The 20443-nt window shown below is 38.2% G+C and overlaps 1 protein-coding gene across 5 annotated transcripts in view; it reads left to right on the forward strand.

The window, feature by feature from the left end:
* The first annotated feature begins 5075 nt into the window (after window positions 1-5075).
* Window positions 5076-20443, forward strand: part of PRTG (protogenin) — a 120206-nt gene continuing 104838 nt past the window's right edge. For 2 of the 5 annotated variants that reach the window (XM_023532564.1, XM_023532565.1), the window contains exons 1-2: window positions 5076-6830; window positions 9005-9307. In XM_023532564.1, coding sequence (XP_023388332.1) covers window positions 6719-6830; window positions 9005-9307 — 415 coding nt within the window. In that variant the 5' untranslated portion in view covers window positions 5076-6718. Of the gene's footprint in view, window positions 6831-6851; window positions 7553-9004; window positions 9308-20443 lie in introns of those variants that run through there. The other 3 variants (XM_023532566.1, XM_011363448.2, XM_023532567.1) reach the window with 3 other exon arrangements.

Raw genomic sequence — 20443 nt, forward strand, 5'->3', positions numbered from 1 at the left:
ACCTCTAGCTATCACTCCTCTTTCTTCTATGTTTCGCAAGACACTCAGAGTTCTAAGAAATCCTAAGAGTTCTAAGAACTCTGAGTCAAGTAGACTTGGAGAATTATGCTTTTGTCATGTATCTGCTGTGCGAACAAGATTAAGCTCTTTAACTCGCTGACCCTCAACTCATCTGTAAAATGGGGATAGTAATGCCTAGCCTATCTGGTTGTGAGAACTGAGTGAAATAAAAATGCTGAAACCCCTGGCACAGGGCACATAGCAAAGAGTACACCACAGGCAACCTATCCTAAGGGCGACCTTGGGGAAACCATGGCCCCAAGGAGGAGGTAAAACTCCTTAGCATAGCATGAGGCCTATGTTGACATGGTCCTGTCCCCTTTCCCTCCACTCATCGATGTGACTTGTACTCCAGCTGTACTAACCTACCTGCAGTTTCTTGAATATACCTTGATCTTTCATACTGCAATGCTGGATTTATACTGTTCTCTCTGGAAGGCTAACCCCGATCAAGTCCAACTAGAAAACTTCTATTTCCCCCCAAGATTCGCCACAGATATCAGCTCCACTGTGAAGCACATGCTGGAAGACAGTTCTTTGTGATTCTCTCACATTTTTGCATACCTTGCAAGAGAGGCACCAGCTGTATTCTGTTCTGGACTATCTCTTTAAGGGTGTTTGTATAGTAAATAGCCAGAGGAGATATAGTGTTTCCCTCTGGAGCAAAGAGTAGGCATGCTAACTGCCCATCATAAAAGACTGGGGTTCCTTAAGCTTAGGGTTCCTCTCCTGTAATGCAACCCACTGTACGTGCAGTTGACATCTGGCCCTCTTTGTGCTGCCCTGTGGGATTTGAGGCTTAAAGAACTGATGAAAAATTGCTGGTATTCTGGCTACTGCTATTGCCATGAATGATAAACTGTCCTTCATCTCTGTCACAGGAGTTTCATGTCCTCTACCAGTATCCATAAAATGGTGGCAGGTTGACCTGTTAGCCTGTAAACAGGGTAAAATCTTAGACCCTTCATTCTTGGTAACATGCTTCCTTCCCATTTTACCCCACTGTAGGAGTATAAATTGATCCTTAAGCTCTGTTTTCAAATTATCCTGCACATTGCAGACCTTATTGCAATATTCAGTATCTACATAATTTTCTTATAACTGTATCTGCAATATCCGTCAGTGCCTGGAATACTGGATACAGTACACTGGATACTCAGTAGTTTGTTGAATGAGGGAATGTGCCAGTGCTCAGCAGTTCCTATAAGACTCTTCCCATTGCTGGCATATATCCAAAGGGACACCCAGTGCTTGGCCTCAGTTCTAAAAGTCCTGTGCTCTCTTCTGCTACAAACCCTTGATCACTTCCCTTTTCCTGCCCCAGAATGATCCCTTCCATTCTGGTGCCTGCCGAGTTACTTCTGGCTCCTGTTTCTTGACTCTCTTCTTTTCTCTTGAAAATTGTGTACTAGTAACAAATCCTCACTTGAAGAGTCCCCAGGACCTTTCTTCTTAGTATGTACCATCCTAGACAACTACCAGAGGTGGAAAAAATTCACTTTCTATTATGCAACCTATTAGTTATGCATTGTGTTACAAGCAAATTCAGTTAAATATGTCCTCTGTATTTTAATTCAAACCGGTGACAATAAATGTAGAAGAGACAAGATCTCCTCCAAGTACAGGACTTTGCACTGCTCTAGCAGAGAACTTTCTCCCAATTGTTTTCCATCTATTTAATCAGCATTTCAGTATTAATTCATTATGTTGTCAGCCAACAAATATATATTCAGTCTCTCTTAATTGAAAGGTCGTGTCCTTCTCATTGTGAGGATCACACAGATGAGTCGGATATGATTTGTGCCCTTAAAATGCTAGTGATAAAATACGCATAAGTTATGTGCTACAAAAATTCTGTAAGGTTTCAGACAAAATAACATCTGTGCTGCCTCTGAAAATATAGGTAAAATTTGAAGGGTCTCAATTACAGTATTGGGGTGAAGGCTAAGGAAAGTATTCTAGGCTTAGGGGAGAGCTCAAAGTTAGGACAATTCAAGTGCTGCTGGGAAATCACTGGATTGTTTACCTTGGCCTGCATGTTGAATATGCACAGGAAAAGATTGACTATAAATTTGAAATGGTAGATTGGGGCCAGATTAGGGAGCCGTTCAGATGAAGGAGTTTGTTGTTTAATGAACACTTCAACATTTTACAGGCAATTGAGGGGGCAGTGAAAATTTTTTGATCAGAAAAAAAACTTGATCACAGGCAAATTAACCCGGTAGTAACAATAAGAATGAATTGGAGCATGGAAAGGCTGGAAGATTTTTGGGAAGTATATTGAGGGTCCATTTTAATACCATGGCTCAGGTGAGAAGTACTGAGAACTGGAACATGGGCAATGGCAAGAAAAACTGAGTGGAGAACAGATTTTGAAAAGATTTCAGAGAGAAACTTGGCAACATGGAGCCCCGGAGTGGGAGTGAGTAGATGCTGCAATCAAATATTATTTTGCATAATCCTTTTAACATCCAATCAACATTTCCTCATAAGAATATCATGAGATGTGGGTGGTCGAATGTATTGAAATCAAAATGTTTTGTTTTTCCATTTTCCTTGACCTACCCTGATCTATGGTATTCTTAGCAAACATAGGCTTCTGCCCCATCATTGTCATCACTACCTTTCCTATGAATCTACAACCTGCTTTTTATTTATTGTAGTAAAAAATACATAATGTAAATTTACTCTTAACAATTTTAAGCATACAGTATGTATTATGAATTATATCCACGTTATTGTACAACAGATCTCTAAAATTTTTTCATCTTGCATAACTGAGGCTCCATACCCATTGAACCACAACTCCTCGTTTCTTCCTCCCTTCAGTCCCTGGGCAACTACCATTCTACTTTCTGTTTCTATAAGTTTGATTACTTTAGATACCTCATATCAGTGGAATCATGCATTGTCTTTTTGTGATTGGCTTATTTCACTTAGCATAATGTCCTCAAGTTTCATCCAAGTTGCAGCATATGACGAGACTTCTTTCTTTTGGAGGTCTGAATAATATTCCATCATATATATGTGTATGTATATATCATGTACATGTGTATACACACACACACATATATAATCACATTTTCTTACCCATTCAGCTGTTGATGGAAATTTAGGTTGCTTCCACATCTTGGCTATTGTCAATAATGTTGCAATCAACGTGGATGTGCAAATATCTCTTCAAGATCCGATTTTCAATTCTTTTGGTCATGTACCTGGAAGTGTGATTACTGGAGCATATTATAGTTCTATTTTTATTTTTTTGAGGGCCTTCGATATGGTTTCCAATAGCAGCTGCACCATTTTACAATCTCATGAAGAGTTACCACCCACTTCAGACTGTTTCTGATGGCAAATATTAAGCTCATCAGTGAGTGATTTCTGAAATCACGTGAAGATCATAGCATGTGTTCCTCATTCAGGGCCTGGCTGTCTAACCAACATAGTAGGATCTCAATAAATTTTTTTGAATGAAAAATTAAACAACTAAACTTTTGCTGTTTTATCATTCTCTATAATTTGTAAACATATACCAATGGTCCTGTGATTCCATCGAACCAGATCTTGAGGCCAGAGGATTTGATCATTTGGTACAGCTCCATAATTGATGGGTAAAGTGATGTGATTTCTTTCCTCCCAAAGTCGGGCCAGAGACTTGAATTTATTTAAAGAAAACTGCTTCCTTTCTTTAAAAATCTACCCTCAGATTTCAGTGCTAGAGGCTCAATTTTTTTCAGGCTGAAAATAATTGTCCTTGTTTAGAATATGAAAGCAAAACAGGGCTTTGGTAGTTCTTTATCTCAATGAGATTCATTCTTCAAGGAGGTAGCTTTAGGAGGTTAAACACCTAGGCACTTCTACCTTTCAGGACCAGTTTAGGAATTATCAAAGAAGTCATTAGAGTTGCCACCATCGTAATCACCAAACCTATTAATGACTTGACTCTTAAAAACTCGAATATTTCAAAATTAAGCCCACTCCAAAAGAACAAAGATTTGTCATTATTGGGAATATTTACTTACTAAATAATGGCAACTATTTATAAAGCTATGCACTAGGTACTTTCCATGCTTTATAACACAGAAGCCATTGATATTACTTACTTCCATTAAATAGATGACTTTTGAGAGTATAAATAATTTGTCTATGTAACACTGAAATTGGTCAGTCATACATCAAAACCCATGCTCTTAACCATTGCAGTGGTTACCTCACTATATGCAAGGTATTGTGCTGAAAGCTGTGGGGCAACACACTGTGAAGTAGCTTACGCAGCCTAGTACATCACATCACACAAGTATTACACATGTAAGAAAGTGTAACTGTCTCAGAAGACATGCACTGTGTTATTTAAAGTAGGTTATTACTTCTGAAGCCAACAGGAATAGGTATTAAAAAAAAAAAAAAGGAAAGAAAGGAAAAAAAGAAAAAGAAAAAAGGCAAGTTTAAATTAAGAACAGAAAGGATCACATAGTACAAAAAGCAAAACACATATCAGAAGATATAGATTGTTTCCCAGTTAACACTTACTAATTAGTGACCTTGGGTATACTGCAAATTATATATGGTATAATTATATTATCAGAGTAAGTTTATTGCTGCTCAAGTGGGACAGAATATAGCAGAAACGTTCGATAGGGTTTTTTAATCACATGACATTATACATGTATGACATATATTATGTATATTATTTTATATTAGATGCAATGCCATGTTCTTCACTGCAATTCAAGGTCCAAAGCCATTTTATAAGAATCAAAGTCTCCTGTGATTAATTGAAATGTTAAAGAAAAGGCAAAGTGGCAGTGAAAAAAAGTCCTTCCCTTGCTTTTTCGCTTCTTTCCCCCCCCCCCCGCTTTTATTCTTCTATTTATTCAAGAAAGAGAGCATTAAGAGCATCTTATTAGCAATTCTTATCAAGGAAATATTAGCTCTTAGAGTCGATTGAAAAGAAGCTGGAGAAGGGGGAGTCAAGAGGTAGAATGTCATACGATAAAAAAAAATCTAGTTTAGGGGCACATAGGAATATCATTTTGTGTAAATGTGATTTATCGGATATTTAAAACATCCTTGTAAACGTTTCATTTTATTACTTCTAAATATTTTCCCTTTCCACAAACATTTATTCTGATGCTCTGAAATAGTTCAAATTCATGTAAATGTTAAGGTTTTGGAGGTAATGTAGCCAAGGGTTTCACTGTCTTACACGAAATTAAATGGAAATTGTTAAGTAGGCCGATCTTTATTACAGCAAGCTTTTAGGGAGGGTAGCGCTGCCCTCTCCGCAGATGTTCTAAAATTGTTGATTTCCCCATCCCCTTTTTTTCCATAAGTTTTTTTGAAACATGCCAAAGACAATGTGTTGATGTCTTAGTGACGAAAGCTAGAGCTCTGTCAGCACTTTTCATTAAGGTTAGATTTTAGCCTATGCCCTCATCATGTGCCATAGATTTAGTTTGGGATTAGCAAATGCTAATCCACATGTAAAGCTCTCTATGATCAACACATCTTTAGCCATCTGATTACATTTTTTAATGTACCTTTTAACTCCTCTTGTTATCCTTAATTTTAAGCGATGTGAACAAATTCACATTTGTGTCTTTCCTAGTCACTTCGACTTCTAACCAGGTAGTCTATCAAAGCCCAGTCCCCCAGAGCAAGCTCAGATTATCTAGAAATCTCCTAATGTCCCCCTCAACTCTTAAGACAGGGCCTTTTGTGTGCAAAGTTCTCACGACTTATGGAACTTCACTAACTTGAGAAGAGATAATAAACCGTCTCCCCAAAAGGTAATTGTTCATTTCAAGGCACTCTTCCGGAGATGCTTTTAGGCCAGTGCTGCATCTGATGGAGGCAGGGAGGATACGAGCTGTCCCCAAATGTGGGGCTGATCACTCCAGTCCCGCTGATAAATCTCTGAAGTGGGAAATACTGTTCCCTCCACAGGGCCTCAGCGTGTGAGGGAAGGAGGGGGATGGGCAGGGGCCATCAGGGGAGAAGTCTCCGGCCTTTCCACGTCTCTCAACACCATCCCTCCCCACCCCGCCTCCTCCTTGCCCGAATCCTAAACAAGCCGGCGGGAGAGGGGCCCCGGGGGCAGGCTGGGCCGGGAGGCTCGGCCTTTGTGGCTCTGTCCTCGACGGTGGCGGGGAAGCAGAGGGGGCGGGGACGCGGGCCAGAGACCCTCAGCCGGGGCTTGACCCCCAGGTGCATTGTCCGGCGGGGGCCCGTCCTCCGCCACCCCGGGGGCCGCGACCCGGCCGCCACCGGGCCCCCTCCCAGCGTCTCCCTCCGCCGGCCGCGCCGACCTCGCGGTCCCCAGACCAGGGGCCAGATGTAGAAAGTAGTCCCCAGGCCGGCAGCAGCGGTGCTGTCCACTCCGCCGCCCCCGCCTCCTCCAGCCACCGCCTCACTCCGCCCCCAGGCCGGACTCTCGGGGCCCCCCGCCTCCTTGGAGCGGGTGTCCGTGCGCCGGCCTCGCCGCAACCTCAGAGTCCAGGGCCGGCCGCCCCGCGCCACGCCACGCCACGCGGGTGCCCGAGCGGGAAGCCCAGGCGGTGCGTGTCCAGCCGCGGCGCTGGAGGCTGCGGAGGCGGGGGACGGCAGGCGGACAGCGGCTGCTGGGCGGCCGGGGAGCATGCCCGCGCAGCCCCGCTGAATGGCGCCTTCTCTGCGACCCCTCGCCCGGCCGCGGCCGCCAGGGATGCTGCTGCTGCTCCGCGCGCTCCTGCTCCTGCTCCTGCTCCTGCTGCTCCTCGGCTCCGTTCCAGGTGGGCGCGCTTTCTTCTGCGTTTGTGGGGCTTGAGCGGCGCGAGTGGGCTGGGGAGAGAGGAAACGCAGGGGGTGCGTGTTGTGTGTGGGGGGGGCTGGGGTCCTCCTCGGTGGCGCTGACCACCGGTCACTGTCCCCTCCTTGCAGCTAGTCGGGAGCGGCTGCTGGAGGCACGAGTGGCCCGCCGGCGCTGCAGGAGCACGGGCAGGACTGTGGGCACCTCTCCCAGAGTCTGCCTCTCTCCGCTGCGCTCCCCCGGCCGCAGGATGCAGGGCCCGGGCGCCTGCTGTCCACTCTCGCCCTTTTCTCCCCGCGCCATTGTCCGCCCTCCGGCCGCGTCCTGGCCTCTGTGGCCAGCTACTGCTCCACGCTGCCCGCCCGCCGGGGCTGCTGCGGCCGCACGTGGCTTTATTTATATTGTTTCCTTAGTGGCAGCCTCACCACGCAGGGGGCGCGGCGATTCTGCGCGGCTTCCCGGGTTTGCAGTTGGGGTTCCCCCACGTTCGAGGGCGGGGGAGAGGGTAGGTGAACTCAGCGCCCAGGTCGGCACCCCTGGTCCCCGCCCCCCAACTTTCTTGGAGCAAGGAGGAGACAGGAGGGGTGGAATTGGAGAGAAGAGAGTTGGAAGTTGCGTGGCCGATTCGTGCCCGGGAGAGGAGGGAGAAAGGTACCCGAAGCTGAGAAGGAAGGCATCTAAATAGGATTTATTTCTCGCAGCCAGGTATTTTGGGGCAGGGCCTGAGGCGTGTACGAATCTGAAGATTCCTCTCAACTCCAGGTTAGCCTTGCGCAAACTTGGATGAACTAATTTTGCTTTTCATCCGTGTTGGTTTATCCTCAAAGAGATAAAAAATGTGAAGAGGATGTGGTTGTTGGTGGTGGAGAGGGTGTTCAGGGGAATGGGTTTATTTATTTACAGGTTACAAACCCTGGGATTTCTTTTTTTCTGGAGGAGTTAGTTTTCTGTTAGCATGAGAAAAGGATCAAAGTCAGATGTGACTCGGAAACACAATGGGCGCCTTCCGGAGTTGTCCTCCCAGTGCGAGGCTGTTAGGGTCGCTCGCGTCGCCCTGGGCATACATTAGAAGTCGTCAGCCCGGGCGTGGGAGCGTGACTACCGTGTGAGGTTATGGGGGACCTGCCTTGATGAGAGACAGAGACCGGGGATTTGTAATCATGGATTCAAAACAGTCAGAAGAAAGATGAAATGTTTTCCTCCAAATCCCTAACACTCCACTGGGCCCCAATCAATATGCAAGACTTTGGCTGGCCTTTGCGCTAAATGCAGGAGGTGACACAGGGTATTAGGTGGTCAACGGATGCTTTATCCTGGGGGAGACCGGGGGCGATGTGTATGCTTAGGATAAAGCCCTTCCTCTGCTCTGATAAAAGTGTGTACTGGTTGATTAAGCAATCTCCTCTCCCTATTAGACAGTAAGGACCAATTAGTCACGCATTTTTTCCAACGGTTGGCAGCTCTAAAAAAATGAAATAAAAGTTTCCTAATCCGATCACCCACCGAGTACAAGCAGCAAGAGTTACCAACTTTTCAAAGTCAACTCTTTGTCCTTTAAATACCTACCTGACTCTGCAGAAATTAAGTAAATGGGTCTCTTTCAAAGAGAGGAGACAGTCCTTGCTATAAAAAGGCAGATATAAAAATGCAAACTTGTAATTTGTCACAAAAGATAAATGCGCTTCCCAAAGGAGTAGGTGCCAAGGGTTCCAAAAACACTTCAAGGGACAAGGAAATAAACTTGCTTGTTCACAGACTTGGAATTTTGCTAATGATTTCTTGTAAAATTAGACTTTTACGACTTACTCTGTTCAAGATCTTTTTTGACAAGCTTGTAAAAGTAGCAAACAGCTTGTGCTCATGAGTTCTGATGATTTTGAAACTAGCAAGAAACTTGAGAACAGAATTCTTACAAGGCATAGAAATTATTGACATCTTCCCTATGCTTTTAGTGTAGATGTTGTACAAAGGTGATTTCTCTGGTTTGTTAGAAAGGTTCGCAGAAACTTAGATTGGTCTATTAAGATGTTTGTGAATTAACTAATATGGTTTGTTAAACTTATTTTATTACACCCTGAATATGTTTTACAATTATATGTTAAGAAATGTATTTATACCTATAATTCTGGATATGCCTTTTCTCCTTTTTCCTTATAGGAGTGTGTTGCTTTAGTGAACTGTTTTTTATAAAAGAACCACAGGATGTAACTGTCACAAGAAAGGAGCCAGTTGTGTTAGATTGCCAGGCTCATGGAGAAGTTCCCATTAAGGTCACATGGTTGAAAAATGGAGCAAAAGTGTCTGAAAATAAACGGATCCAGGTTCTGTCTAACGGCTCTTTATACATCAGTGAGATGGAAGGCAAGCGAGGGGAACAGTCTGATGAAGGATTTTATCAGTGTTTGGCAATGAACAAATACGGAGCCATTCTTAGTCAAAAAGCTCATCTTACCTTATCAAGTAAGTGTTTATTTAAGTTCTTGATTATCTGACATTTTTCGTTGCTACATTCTGATGGCTTTTTGCTTCATTTATAACTAGCCCTAAGAAATCACACAAACATTAAGAATTTTCCTGCAGATATTAGATGCTAACTAAAGTATGCAGAAAAATCTGAGAAAAATAAATTGAATGAGTGATTGAGAACAAAAGTGAAATTAGGTTTAGAACACCAAAACCTGTAGAGGTGGCTTTATATAAATTTAATTGTTTCACACTATGAGAAGAGTTAAGTATAAAAGTTTGGCCAACACACCAATAGTTGTTCTAAAATTTCATCTTTTGTAAATTAGTAATTAAAAATTTAAAACCACAGTGTATCTTTCTGCTTTGTAGATGGCCCTTGAGTGCTAAATCTTTCTTATAGCCCAACCTTCCATTTCTCTGATTCTTTTAAGATCACCCATGTTGCTTTTAATTGTAAGAGAGGGCATTGGTCAGTAACTCTCAAGCCTTTGAAGTGTTCCTAGTCTTTTCCTGCTGGGAGAGAAAGAGATTAAGGCCATTTCCATATTATGCCTAATGGACTTAAACCAGATCTGCCCACTTTTTTCCATTTGTCTTAAAGTTTGCTGTCTAACGATTTCTTTTGTATTAACATCCCCGATCCGATCAACCATTTGTCCACGTGATCCATTGCTTGATGGTAGACTTGATGGCTGTTGAGTGTAACGATGGGCCTAGGGGAGATAGGGAACTCTTTGTCCCCACTGAGGCTTTCCACTTCTTTAGGTGATCAAACTCACAGTGCAGCACTCAACATTACCACAGACCATTTAAATTTTTAAATCAAAACACAAAACTATCTTAGAAATAGTTTTGCAGGCATCCTAGCTACATGCTTTTGTTGATCCACAAAAAGATCGATTTTGTACTATATCTACAAATCTGTCATTTACAAGATAAAGACTAGGAAGAGGGAGCTCTTGAGATAAAGGTGAATCTTTAGGAAATAGTTTCTTTAAAGTCTACACAGTTGAAATTCAGGAAGCAATTGGCAGGAGTTTCCTAGGTGACTTTATTGTAATAATCCATGGCCATATTTATGTCACCCTCATATTAGCAATTTATTTTATATTTACAGTAATGATTAATTATAGAAAATAAATTATAAACAAAGATTTATGTATATATAAATATATATAAATGTCAGAAAAATAGGCAAGTTTTCAATTTTAACTCTCTTCCCCCCAAGAATAGCATAAACCTGAGAGAATTTCTGCTAAACTTTTTTTTTTCTTGCTGTAGTCATTGGCCAACAGTCATTTTTATTCTTGTTGAGTAGTGTTTTTCTGTGCAGTACTGCTTTTTATACTTATGTTCTCTTTACTTAATTTTTGTCTAATGTAGAATTGTTTTGGTGAATTGTAATTATTTCACTTCTTGGGGTTTGAGGAATCTTGGGTTTTTATACCCAGGAACTGTAATTGATATTACCTTGTTGGAGAGGGGAGGGGCAAGATGGAAAGGTGGAGGGGATGATGGGCTTTGAAAAGATGAAGCATTTGTCATGACCACACGTTATTTCCAGGACCTCCTTGGAAGCCTGACAGGATTCTAGGGCATGCAGAACTACTTTGAAAGCATACAAAGCTTTCAGATTTAATAAATAGTCTGAACAGTGTAACAAATGTTAGTAACAGTGAAATAAATGTTAGTATTGTCTGTACATTTTTGTGTCTTTATAAAAATTAACAATAAATATTTAATTATATGTGAATCATTTTGAAGACTCTTGTAATGAAGTAGTTTTCATATTTTAAGTATAAAAAGCTTTCCAGTGAAACTATGTAGAACATTGCTTTGCTATTAAATATCCACTGTAGTCATAGGGACCACACTTTTCATATGTACACTTTTTTTTTTTTTTTTTTAGCTCTGAGGAGGTATTTTGCTAAGCAATTGCATTCAGTGTTATAGATTTAAAATAAATGTTTAGATTTTTCTTTAGAAGTATGAGATTTCTCAGAGTCTGAATTCATAAAGTTAGTTCTGATATCTAAGAAGCAGTGTCCAATGATACAGGCTTAAATGACTTTATGCTGTGTTCAGGGTAAAGATGTAATACATATTAAACAGGAAGATGAATAGGCATTAAGTGGACATTCTGTTGTGTGGTGGTTTTTTTTTTTTTTTTTTTTTTGTCTTAAGCTGGTTCTCTCCTAGTTATTGATAGCAGCAGGGTGCAAGTATGTTCTTTTTACTTTCTGGTCAAAGATGTTGTCAGCAAGCATATCTTTTGGTTCAGAAGTGTAATAATACAGCACCTGGAAATCTAAAACTTTAATCTGTGCAAGTTTTAGATTTTTAACACACAAGCGATCAAGTCTTGGTTTCTAAACTTAGGAACTAGAAGCTGAAAGTTGCACTCTAGGCAAGAATTCCATTATTCATGTGTAAATTAGGAATTCACAAGGTTAAAAGGTTAGAAACTGGCCAGGATGAGGTTTACCCTTGTGATAAAGAGCAGATGACCCTCATTCATTGGCCAAAGCTTTCATGTAGCTCTTCTGCAAAGTTAGTTATTGCCATGAATTGTTCTTGAGGAATGCAGAAATTCAAATGTGAACAGGCCTTTCCTTAAGTGTCACCATGGAGCCTTATCTCCCAAGCACATCAGAGCCTGCTTAGGGGACAAGGTTCCTCCCCAAAGGCCTGGAGGCTTTGCTTTCCTGTTGTTCATCCAAGCACAAAAGAATTTGTCCAACTTAGTTTTTCTAAGGCATCCCATTTTTAAAGGAAAGTATAGGGTTAAAGTAATATTTAGGGTTTTTTTTAGAAAAGGTAATCTTTTTTATTGATAACTATTTTAGCTGTTTTACATTTTCATGTAATTAGAATAGAAAGGGGAGTGATGTGGGAGGCCCTTTTTCTAGTTGTATACAATAGTAAGAATAGCAGATTAAACTGTTTCCTATAAATTTTAGTATTTTACGCTTTTGGCAAATCAAATTTTCACTTTTATGGACGCTAAGTCTTCACTATGTAAATAATTTAAATGTCTTAGGAGTAAGAAGTAATCTATGGACATCTTGACATTTCTTGCATTCTTAATGTTGAAATAAGTAAGATAAATTTCATAGGAAAGCATTAGTGTGGTAAAAACGGTCTCATATTTCAACAAGTTTAAATTAAGATAAGAGACATTTGAGAGAAGTAAAGGAGGAGGGGAGTTGTGTTCTGTGATGTGTAAAGGACTGGCTGTAAGCTAGTGATTGAACAGGAAGCTAGTTGTTTATTTCTTTTCCTTAAAAGGTGGAAATTGAAGTCATAGGATAGAAGGAAAGAGAACATAAAGCTGGCTTATATTTCTTAAGTTTTTCAGGACTGTTCACTTGGGTGAAAAATAATTTTTTAAGTGAGCATTTGTAGCTGGAAGACCATAGGAATTATTGTAACTTTATGATGGAATTTTTTTTTCGCCAAAATTTTGAGGTTAGTTTTGGCATCCATGAAGTTGTTGGGGTGGAGGAGGGGTCCATTTCTATAACTTTACATAGCAATAGTCGTTTCCTTTAAAAGGATATTGATTTTTTTCTCCATGAATAAAATTTTTATTACTTCAGTTTAAATTGAGATTAAACTTGAGGGTTTTTTGTATGTGTGTATATGAGTTAATGAAAGACTGTCTTGTGAGTGTGGTTTCTATCTTAAAGAGTAATACATAAATTATAGCCTAAAGTTGATCTTAAGATGAAAAGTTAAAATATATTGAAAATATTTAAAGAGTCATGTTAAGAAAGAGAGTAGGTGGTCTATTGAAAAGAAAAAGATAAGAACTATGAGACTATTAGCCTAGATTTTGGGTTTTACTAATGATCCTGGAACCAAGATCTTGTACATTATACATTTTGTTGAGATTTGTACACCCTGTAAAGGATAGCATCTTTTACCTCTGTGCATTTTCACTTCAAATCAAGCTGTTAAGTTACCTGCCCTAATTCAGGAGTGCTAACACAAAAAGTAGAAGTCATTTTATTTTGGAAAAATAAGACAAAACTGAGATATTTATATCAATCTGCCTGTAGGTAAGGTTCAGATGATGCATCTTGAGATCCAAGAAAAAAATCATCTTTAAAGAGAAGGGGGTATGGCTCAAAAATATATGTTTAAATTAAAAATTGAAAAAATTGACCATCTTAAAATTGCCTGAGCTGACTCAAGGAAGTAAAAGCGCATATAGTTCTACAGTTGTATTTACAATAACACCTGAAGATTCTTAGAGTCTGTCTACTTAAAAGATTTATTAGGTACCTGATAATCACTGGGTGATGGGACCAGTTTTTCTCACTTTGCCCTAATTAGGATCGTTTCTCATTTTCAGAAATGTGTAATACTATCTCACTGTTTTTTCAAAGTTGTTGTATTTTTTATTTTTTAAAAAAACAAGGATTCACTGAGGGGTAGAATTATAATTTGCTTCAAGATTATATATACAAACACACACACGATTATATTATATATATATATTATATTATATATAATCGTGTGTGTATGTGTGTGTGTGTGTGTTTGTTTATTTTGCTTCTGTCCAGCTTCTTAATGGAATTTTGAAAGGGCATTTGGTATGTCTCTTGTTCATTAACTATCTCTGATTATTCTAGAGAAAGGGTCTCACTCATAGCATTTGTTTGCCCAGGGATTTGTTGCCATTGCTCCTGAATTTAACAGCTGGGCCTATTGATGAAGTCCAGAGCAATTTAAAAGAATAGCAAAAAACAAATCTTTTAAGCAGGGTTTTAGGTTGAAAGAGGATTTCAATTAATAAATAAATGCATGTGAGGTTATTTTTTTGAAAACCCTAGTATTCTCGACTACAGTTTTGAGAGATGACATTTATCTGTCATAGGCAGGGTCACTCAGTTAGGAATGATTACTTTCATCTTTTAAACTGGCAGTTACTATTTACTTAATAAATAATCAGTAATGTCGAGTCAGGCATTTCGTTGAGTATCATACTTGAATTTTAAAACAACTATGATTCTTGAGTGTTTTATGAGAAATCCTAAAAATTGTACCCCAAATTAAGTTTGCATCGTCAGTGCACTGTTTTAATACTTTAGATAGTTTACAGTGTTCAGACTCTTTATTGAAGCATTTTTTAAAACCCATTATTTAAATCTTGGTAAGTAAGAGAAGATACAGTCGTAATCACTGAAGCAATATTGGCAGCTGCTCTAACATGGTAACCTGCCCAGAGCAAGCTTACAGTCAACAGTTGACAATGATGATGTGCAAAAAAAGGTAAAAATGTACCAAATTACCTTTAGCGGCTGTAATTCTGAAGCTAAGTGAACCGCTGTAGGGATACGTATTGCAGAGGATAAAGGCGTCATCCTCACAAAGGTCTCTGACACTAATCTGACAAATACTTTCCTGACTTTTACATTCCTTGTTTTTTTTTTTTAACCTCTGGTTCTCAGAAACTGCTTTTGATGAGCTTTAAAAGTCAAATTCTTATAGACTGAGCAGAAGGCATGATTTAAAATGTTTGTTTTTTCAATTTCTGAAGAGTTTGCCCTTTCCTTGTGTTGATATATCTGTATTTATTTTATAAGCAGCATTTATAGTGGCTAGATTAATCCAGTGACTGTTGGAGAGTGCAATCTTTGTTCAGGGTTCTACTTTCAAACTTGTATCCTCACTAGATTTAGTTCTTTGGTTTGATGGAAAAGAAATTGTCTTTTAAAAATTTACTTTGTGAAACTACAGTAAATCCTGTTTAGAACAGTGTGACAGTTATTACTATTTTTTTAAATGATGCCTTATATGCACTTTCTTTAAAGAAAATTGTATTCTTTTGGAATAATCCTCCAAAATGGCCTTTTTATTGCTTTGTAGTCTTTTTAGTACTACTCAGAATGGTTCTTCCATTCCACCATTTATCAGAAATAATAATAGTAATTGATGATGATGATGATGATGATGACGAAGGAAAAAGAAAGAAAGAAAAAGATATTTCTTGTTGTGCATTACATTTCTCAGGGTTTTTCAGCTTTGGTGCAATTGATGTTTGGAGATGGATAATTCTTTGTTGTGGAGGCTGTCTTGTGCAGTGTTGGATGTGTAGCAGCCTCTACATACTAGATGCCAACAGTACCCCCGCCCAGTTATGACAACCAAAAAAACATGTTTTGGAGGCATAATCACCCCTGGTTGAGAACTACTGATGTTTCTGAAAGTAGTAGAAAATTTCTTTCCAAGTCATCTGGAGCCATTAGTTATTTTAACTGTTTCTGTCTTATGCTTGATATTCTACCTTATTTTTCTGGTGTTAACAATGCTAAATGTATTGATTAGAAAGCTACTTACTATTTTAAGATTGTCAAGGAAGCTGGATTAAAAAAATGTGTTTGGGTCATTGTTTGTCTTTCATGCACAGGGTATATTAAAAACTATTAAAAGTTCACTGTCCTGTAGGTCCATTTATTTGAATTCCAATATTTTAGATCTTTTGCGGCGGGGAGGGGCTATCTAGTCAAAGAATAAATGCAAATTTCATTTAACCCTGTTTATACAGTCTTTTATTTTCTCTGTGTGATGGACACCATAGTTGAAAAGATGTGAGAAATCTCCATGGGTGGTAAATGTTAAAGAACATCTTTTGTAATGCTCTGCATGGAGAGAAAACTGTATTATGACATTAAGAGCCCAGAGAATAACATTTGCTGTGTAGTAGGTGGTTCATTAGGCGAATGGTTAACAGAAATCTTTTCAGCTAATTCAGTGGTACCATACACTTACAGAAGCAGTTTAACTTCCTGTAGATAATGATGTAAAGATTGTAGCATCTTGAGAGGGCATCAAAGGGTGAATAAAGGGAAAATAATTATACTATAGTATGTTAATTAGCACGTAGAAGCTTGCAGACAAAATTTTGAGTGGTTATTATTGAAATGTTTGTTTTAGATTACTTAGTAGTAGTGAACAGGAAGTTTATAGTTTTTATCTTCCCTAAGATATCATTCTTTGTGTGCGCTTCTATTTGGTCAGCTATTTATGCTAGTAAAAGTTTTGATTGTTGATACAGGTAGGTGGTCACCTTTAGAGGTCAATAGCCAGTGGTGGTGGCCTAACTGGCAAGTTGTGATGGATGAAGGAGGAAGCAGAATCTTTTAATGAGTGACTTTATGCTAGGCAAGGCTGGCTGAACATTTGGTACCATATGTTCTACTCTGAAAAAGTACTTGGAGCAGAACAAATCATCCGTTAGTTTGAAATAGAAGATGAGAATGCATACTTTTCTTATAGTTAAAGAAAACAGTAATTGTGTCAAAATAGAATTACAGTGTGCTTGAGATCCTGTTTTCTTTTTCATAAAGAAATTATAACATTGACAAGTTCCAATATATGGTAAATATACTTAGTGCTGCTGTATTTTTTTTTTATTGAGTTGCTGGCAGCTGCGATGGAAAACAGAAAGGATGAGAAAAAGGCAGGAGGGTCAAACATTAATTTCTTCTCTATTGCTGGTGATTTTATGACTTTAGACAAATCACTTAATCATTCTGATCCTTACTTGTCTTATCTGTAAAAATAGGTAACTAAAAAAAACAAAAGAAGGAATGGATGTTGAGAAACACAGTGCCCTTATTTTTATAATTCTGTTATTATAATTGTAAGTAAGTGGCCAATAAATGATACGTTTTATAAAACTGAGTCCAATCACATTGCAAGAGAACCATTTAAGTCACTTGAGAACAAACTTAAGAAGCTTGGCCATTATTTAACTTGGTACTTTTAAGAATTCACACTTTTGCCTTGAACCTTAGGGGTATCTGTTTCTGGAGAGAAAGAGATCTTAAATCAATATGATAATTTGAACTAGTACTTTTTTTTTTAACTTCAGATATTAATTTTTTTATTTTTAATTTATTTTTTAATTAAGTTTATTGGGGTAACATTGGTTAATACAATTATATAATTTTCAAGTGTACATTATAATTTGACATTTATATATTCTATTGTGTGATTACCACCCAAAATCTAGTTTCCTTCAGCTACCATATATCTGATCCCCTTTACCCACTTCACCCTACCCTTAACCCCTAAATTTGACCTCCTTTACCCCATCTACCTTCTCCCTCTCCCCCACCCCCTACCCTCTGGTAACCACTAGTCCATTGTTCTGTCCCTGAGTCTCTGTTTGTCCTGTTCACTTGCTGCTTTTAGGTTTATAGCCCACATGTAAGTGGTATCATGTGATTTTGAACTAGTACTATTTTTAAGAGCCTAGAAAAATAAGTTACTTTGTGAGACTGGACAGTTCAGGGTAGTTGTGCCACTTTGAAGGTTGGCATAGTATATGAGAGGTATAATTTTACAAATACGTGGCTGATTCTGCTAATAATGGTGTATTCTGATGTTTATTGACTCAGTATTTAAAAGAAAAGTAGTGCTGATTTCATTTTAAGAGAGTTTTGCTAAACTCTCCTGAGGATGTGTTTTAATAGAAGTGGATTATATTAGCTCCCCACCACCACCACCACCACCACCACCACCACCACCACCAATTCCTATTAAGAATGATAAGGTTTAACACCCCCCACACCAGCTTTCAAATGGAATTAGCTTGATTCCTTCTGATTGGATTTACAGTAACTTCAATTAAAATATTGAACCCAGAGTGGACACATAATGGGAAAAAAATGCTTTGATGTTGGTATTGCCATTTTAGTACTTCCTTTTTAAAAGGGAGATTATAGCTTTTCTTAAATGATTTTACCAATTATATGTGTTTGCTGTTTTCTTAATAAAAATAACTCGCTTTTTATATGCTCAAGAAAGCCACATTTCCATGCTCTGACTTATAATACTTTTTACATAATTTTAAATGAGGGGCCAACTTCAGAAAAGCAATAATATTACCAAAATTTTTACCAAAGGGATGATTAAAGTTATCCCAGTGATGGAATATGATTTTTTCAAAGCCTGCAAGTATCTTTACCTGGATGATTTACATTTTTAGAAATCTGTGGTAATAACATGATAGGAAGTATACAGACAAAAAAAAATTATGAAATTTTAACTTTGTGAAGTTTGCGAAGTTTAATTTTCAGTCCACCAGATGTTAATTTGGAAGCTCTGATATTTAGAGAGAGAATTTTGCTGCTTAGCAAATAGTACAATGAGAAATTGTAAGTGGATCCACAGTGGGTCAATAGAGAAGTTCCTTAAGATACTAGAATTGACTCAACCATTCTTTATTAGGACAGAAGGAAGCTGGCAGTCAGAAGTTTTGCCCTGATAAAAAACTTTCAGAAGAAATTTTTAAAAAATGAAATAAAAGAGAGACAAAGAAAATACATTCTTATTTTCCATTGATCTTTAAACTTTTAAATACTTGTTAAGATACTGGTAGTGGACATTTTGAAGAGAGAACCTTAAGATTCTCTAAAACTTATCCAATAGTCAGTTGATAGTCCTTGCTCCATAATTTGACTTGCAGTGTCATTCTGCCTTCCACCAAACATGAGTAAAGATTACAACATGCAGTCTTAGAAATTTCTATTCTGCAAATAAGGAATATGAAGATGGAGGGGAATAACTGCCTTGCCCAAAGGCACAGCTACTAGATCTGGGATCAGAGCTCAGGTTTGCTGTTCCTAGTCATGAATTCTCAATGCTTAAATAAAAATATTATTTCTCCTGTGTATTGTGTGAAAATGCGTCTTTCTATATATTCAAATATGTCTCATCAAATCCAGATTATAAAAAAGGGAAGAGTAATGAAACTGACCCTGAAATTAAAGATATTTCTTGAATTTCTTAATATTCATTTAAAAAATATGACCTTACCATGCACAACTTACCCTTTACTACAGTACTTGTATAGGATTTTGTTCTTGATTTGGTAAATAGGTGATTTTAAAATAAAATAACTAATGTGTTTCAATTTTTATCTGCCCTGTAACAGTTTGTGGAATTCATTTTCTTGCATGTACTCTCAATGCAAGGAAATTGAGCTCCAGTCCTTTTAGAGGCTCAGTGTTTGTTGATGTATCTGTCCAAATGAAAATTTGCTATAAAGCAGTGATTTCCAATGTCTCTCTAAATAACCTGCAATGGAATGAAGCTCTTTTGTAATAATAAAAAGGTTAAGTTTTAAATAAGTGGTTGAGTATGCGTCATTATTATTTCATGGCAAGAGGGGAATGATGACGGCCTATGTCTAGCATGGAAAAAAGTTTTAAATAACAGTTTGATTCAGATAGAATTCACATACCACAAAGTTCATTCTTTTAAAATGTACAATTAAATGGGTTTTGTGCATCCGTTATCTCTATTTAATTCCAGAATATATCCATTACCCCAAAAAGAAGCCCCACATATCCCAATTCTCCCCTCTCTTATCCCCTGGAATCACTAATCTAATTTCCATCTCAATGAATTTGCATATTCTGGATATATCATAAGAATGGAATCATACAGTATATGGACTTTTGTGTCTGGCTTCTTTCACTTAGCATAATATTTTTAAGGTTCATGTACATGTTATAGCACATATCAGTACTTTGTTCCTACTTATTACTGAATAATATTACATTGTATGATATACCGCATTTTATTTATCTAGTCATCTGTTGATGGACACTTGGATTGTTTCCATCTTTTGCCTATTATGAATAATTCTATAATGAACATTGGCATCCAATTACTATTTGTTTGAGTCCCTGTTTTCAATTCTTTTGGGTATATAGGAGTGGAATTGCTAGGTCATATGGTAATTCAACATTTAACTTTTTTAGGAGCCACAAACTATTTTGCGCGGTGGCTGCATCAATTTATGTTCCCACCAGCAAATGCCCAAGGGATTCAACTTTTCTGCATCCTCACCAACACGTTTTTTTAATATCGACCTAGTAGGAGTAGTGCTATCTCATTGTGGTTTCGATTTGTGTATTCCTGATGACTAATGATGTGGACATCTTTTCATGTGTTTATTAGCCATTTGTATATTTTCTTTGGAGCAATATCTATTCAAGTCCTTTGCCCATTTAAAAAATTTGGGTTGTTGTTATTTTTGTCGTTTAGTTGTAGGAATTATGGTATGTATTCTGGATATCAAACCCTTAATTAGTTTTTTGATTTACAAAT

This window comes from Pteropus vampyrus, unplaced genomic scaffold, assembly GCF_000151845.1.
Source record: "Pteropus vampyrus isolate Shadow unplaced genomic scaffold, Pvam_2.0 Scaffold85, whole genome shotgun sequence".
NCBI classification, from domain to species: Eukaryota; Metazoa; Chordata; class Mammalia; order Chiroptera; family Pteropodidae; genus Pteropus; species Pteropus vampyrus.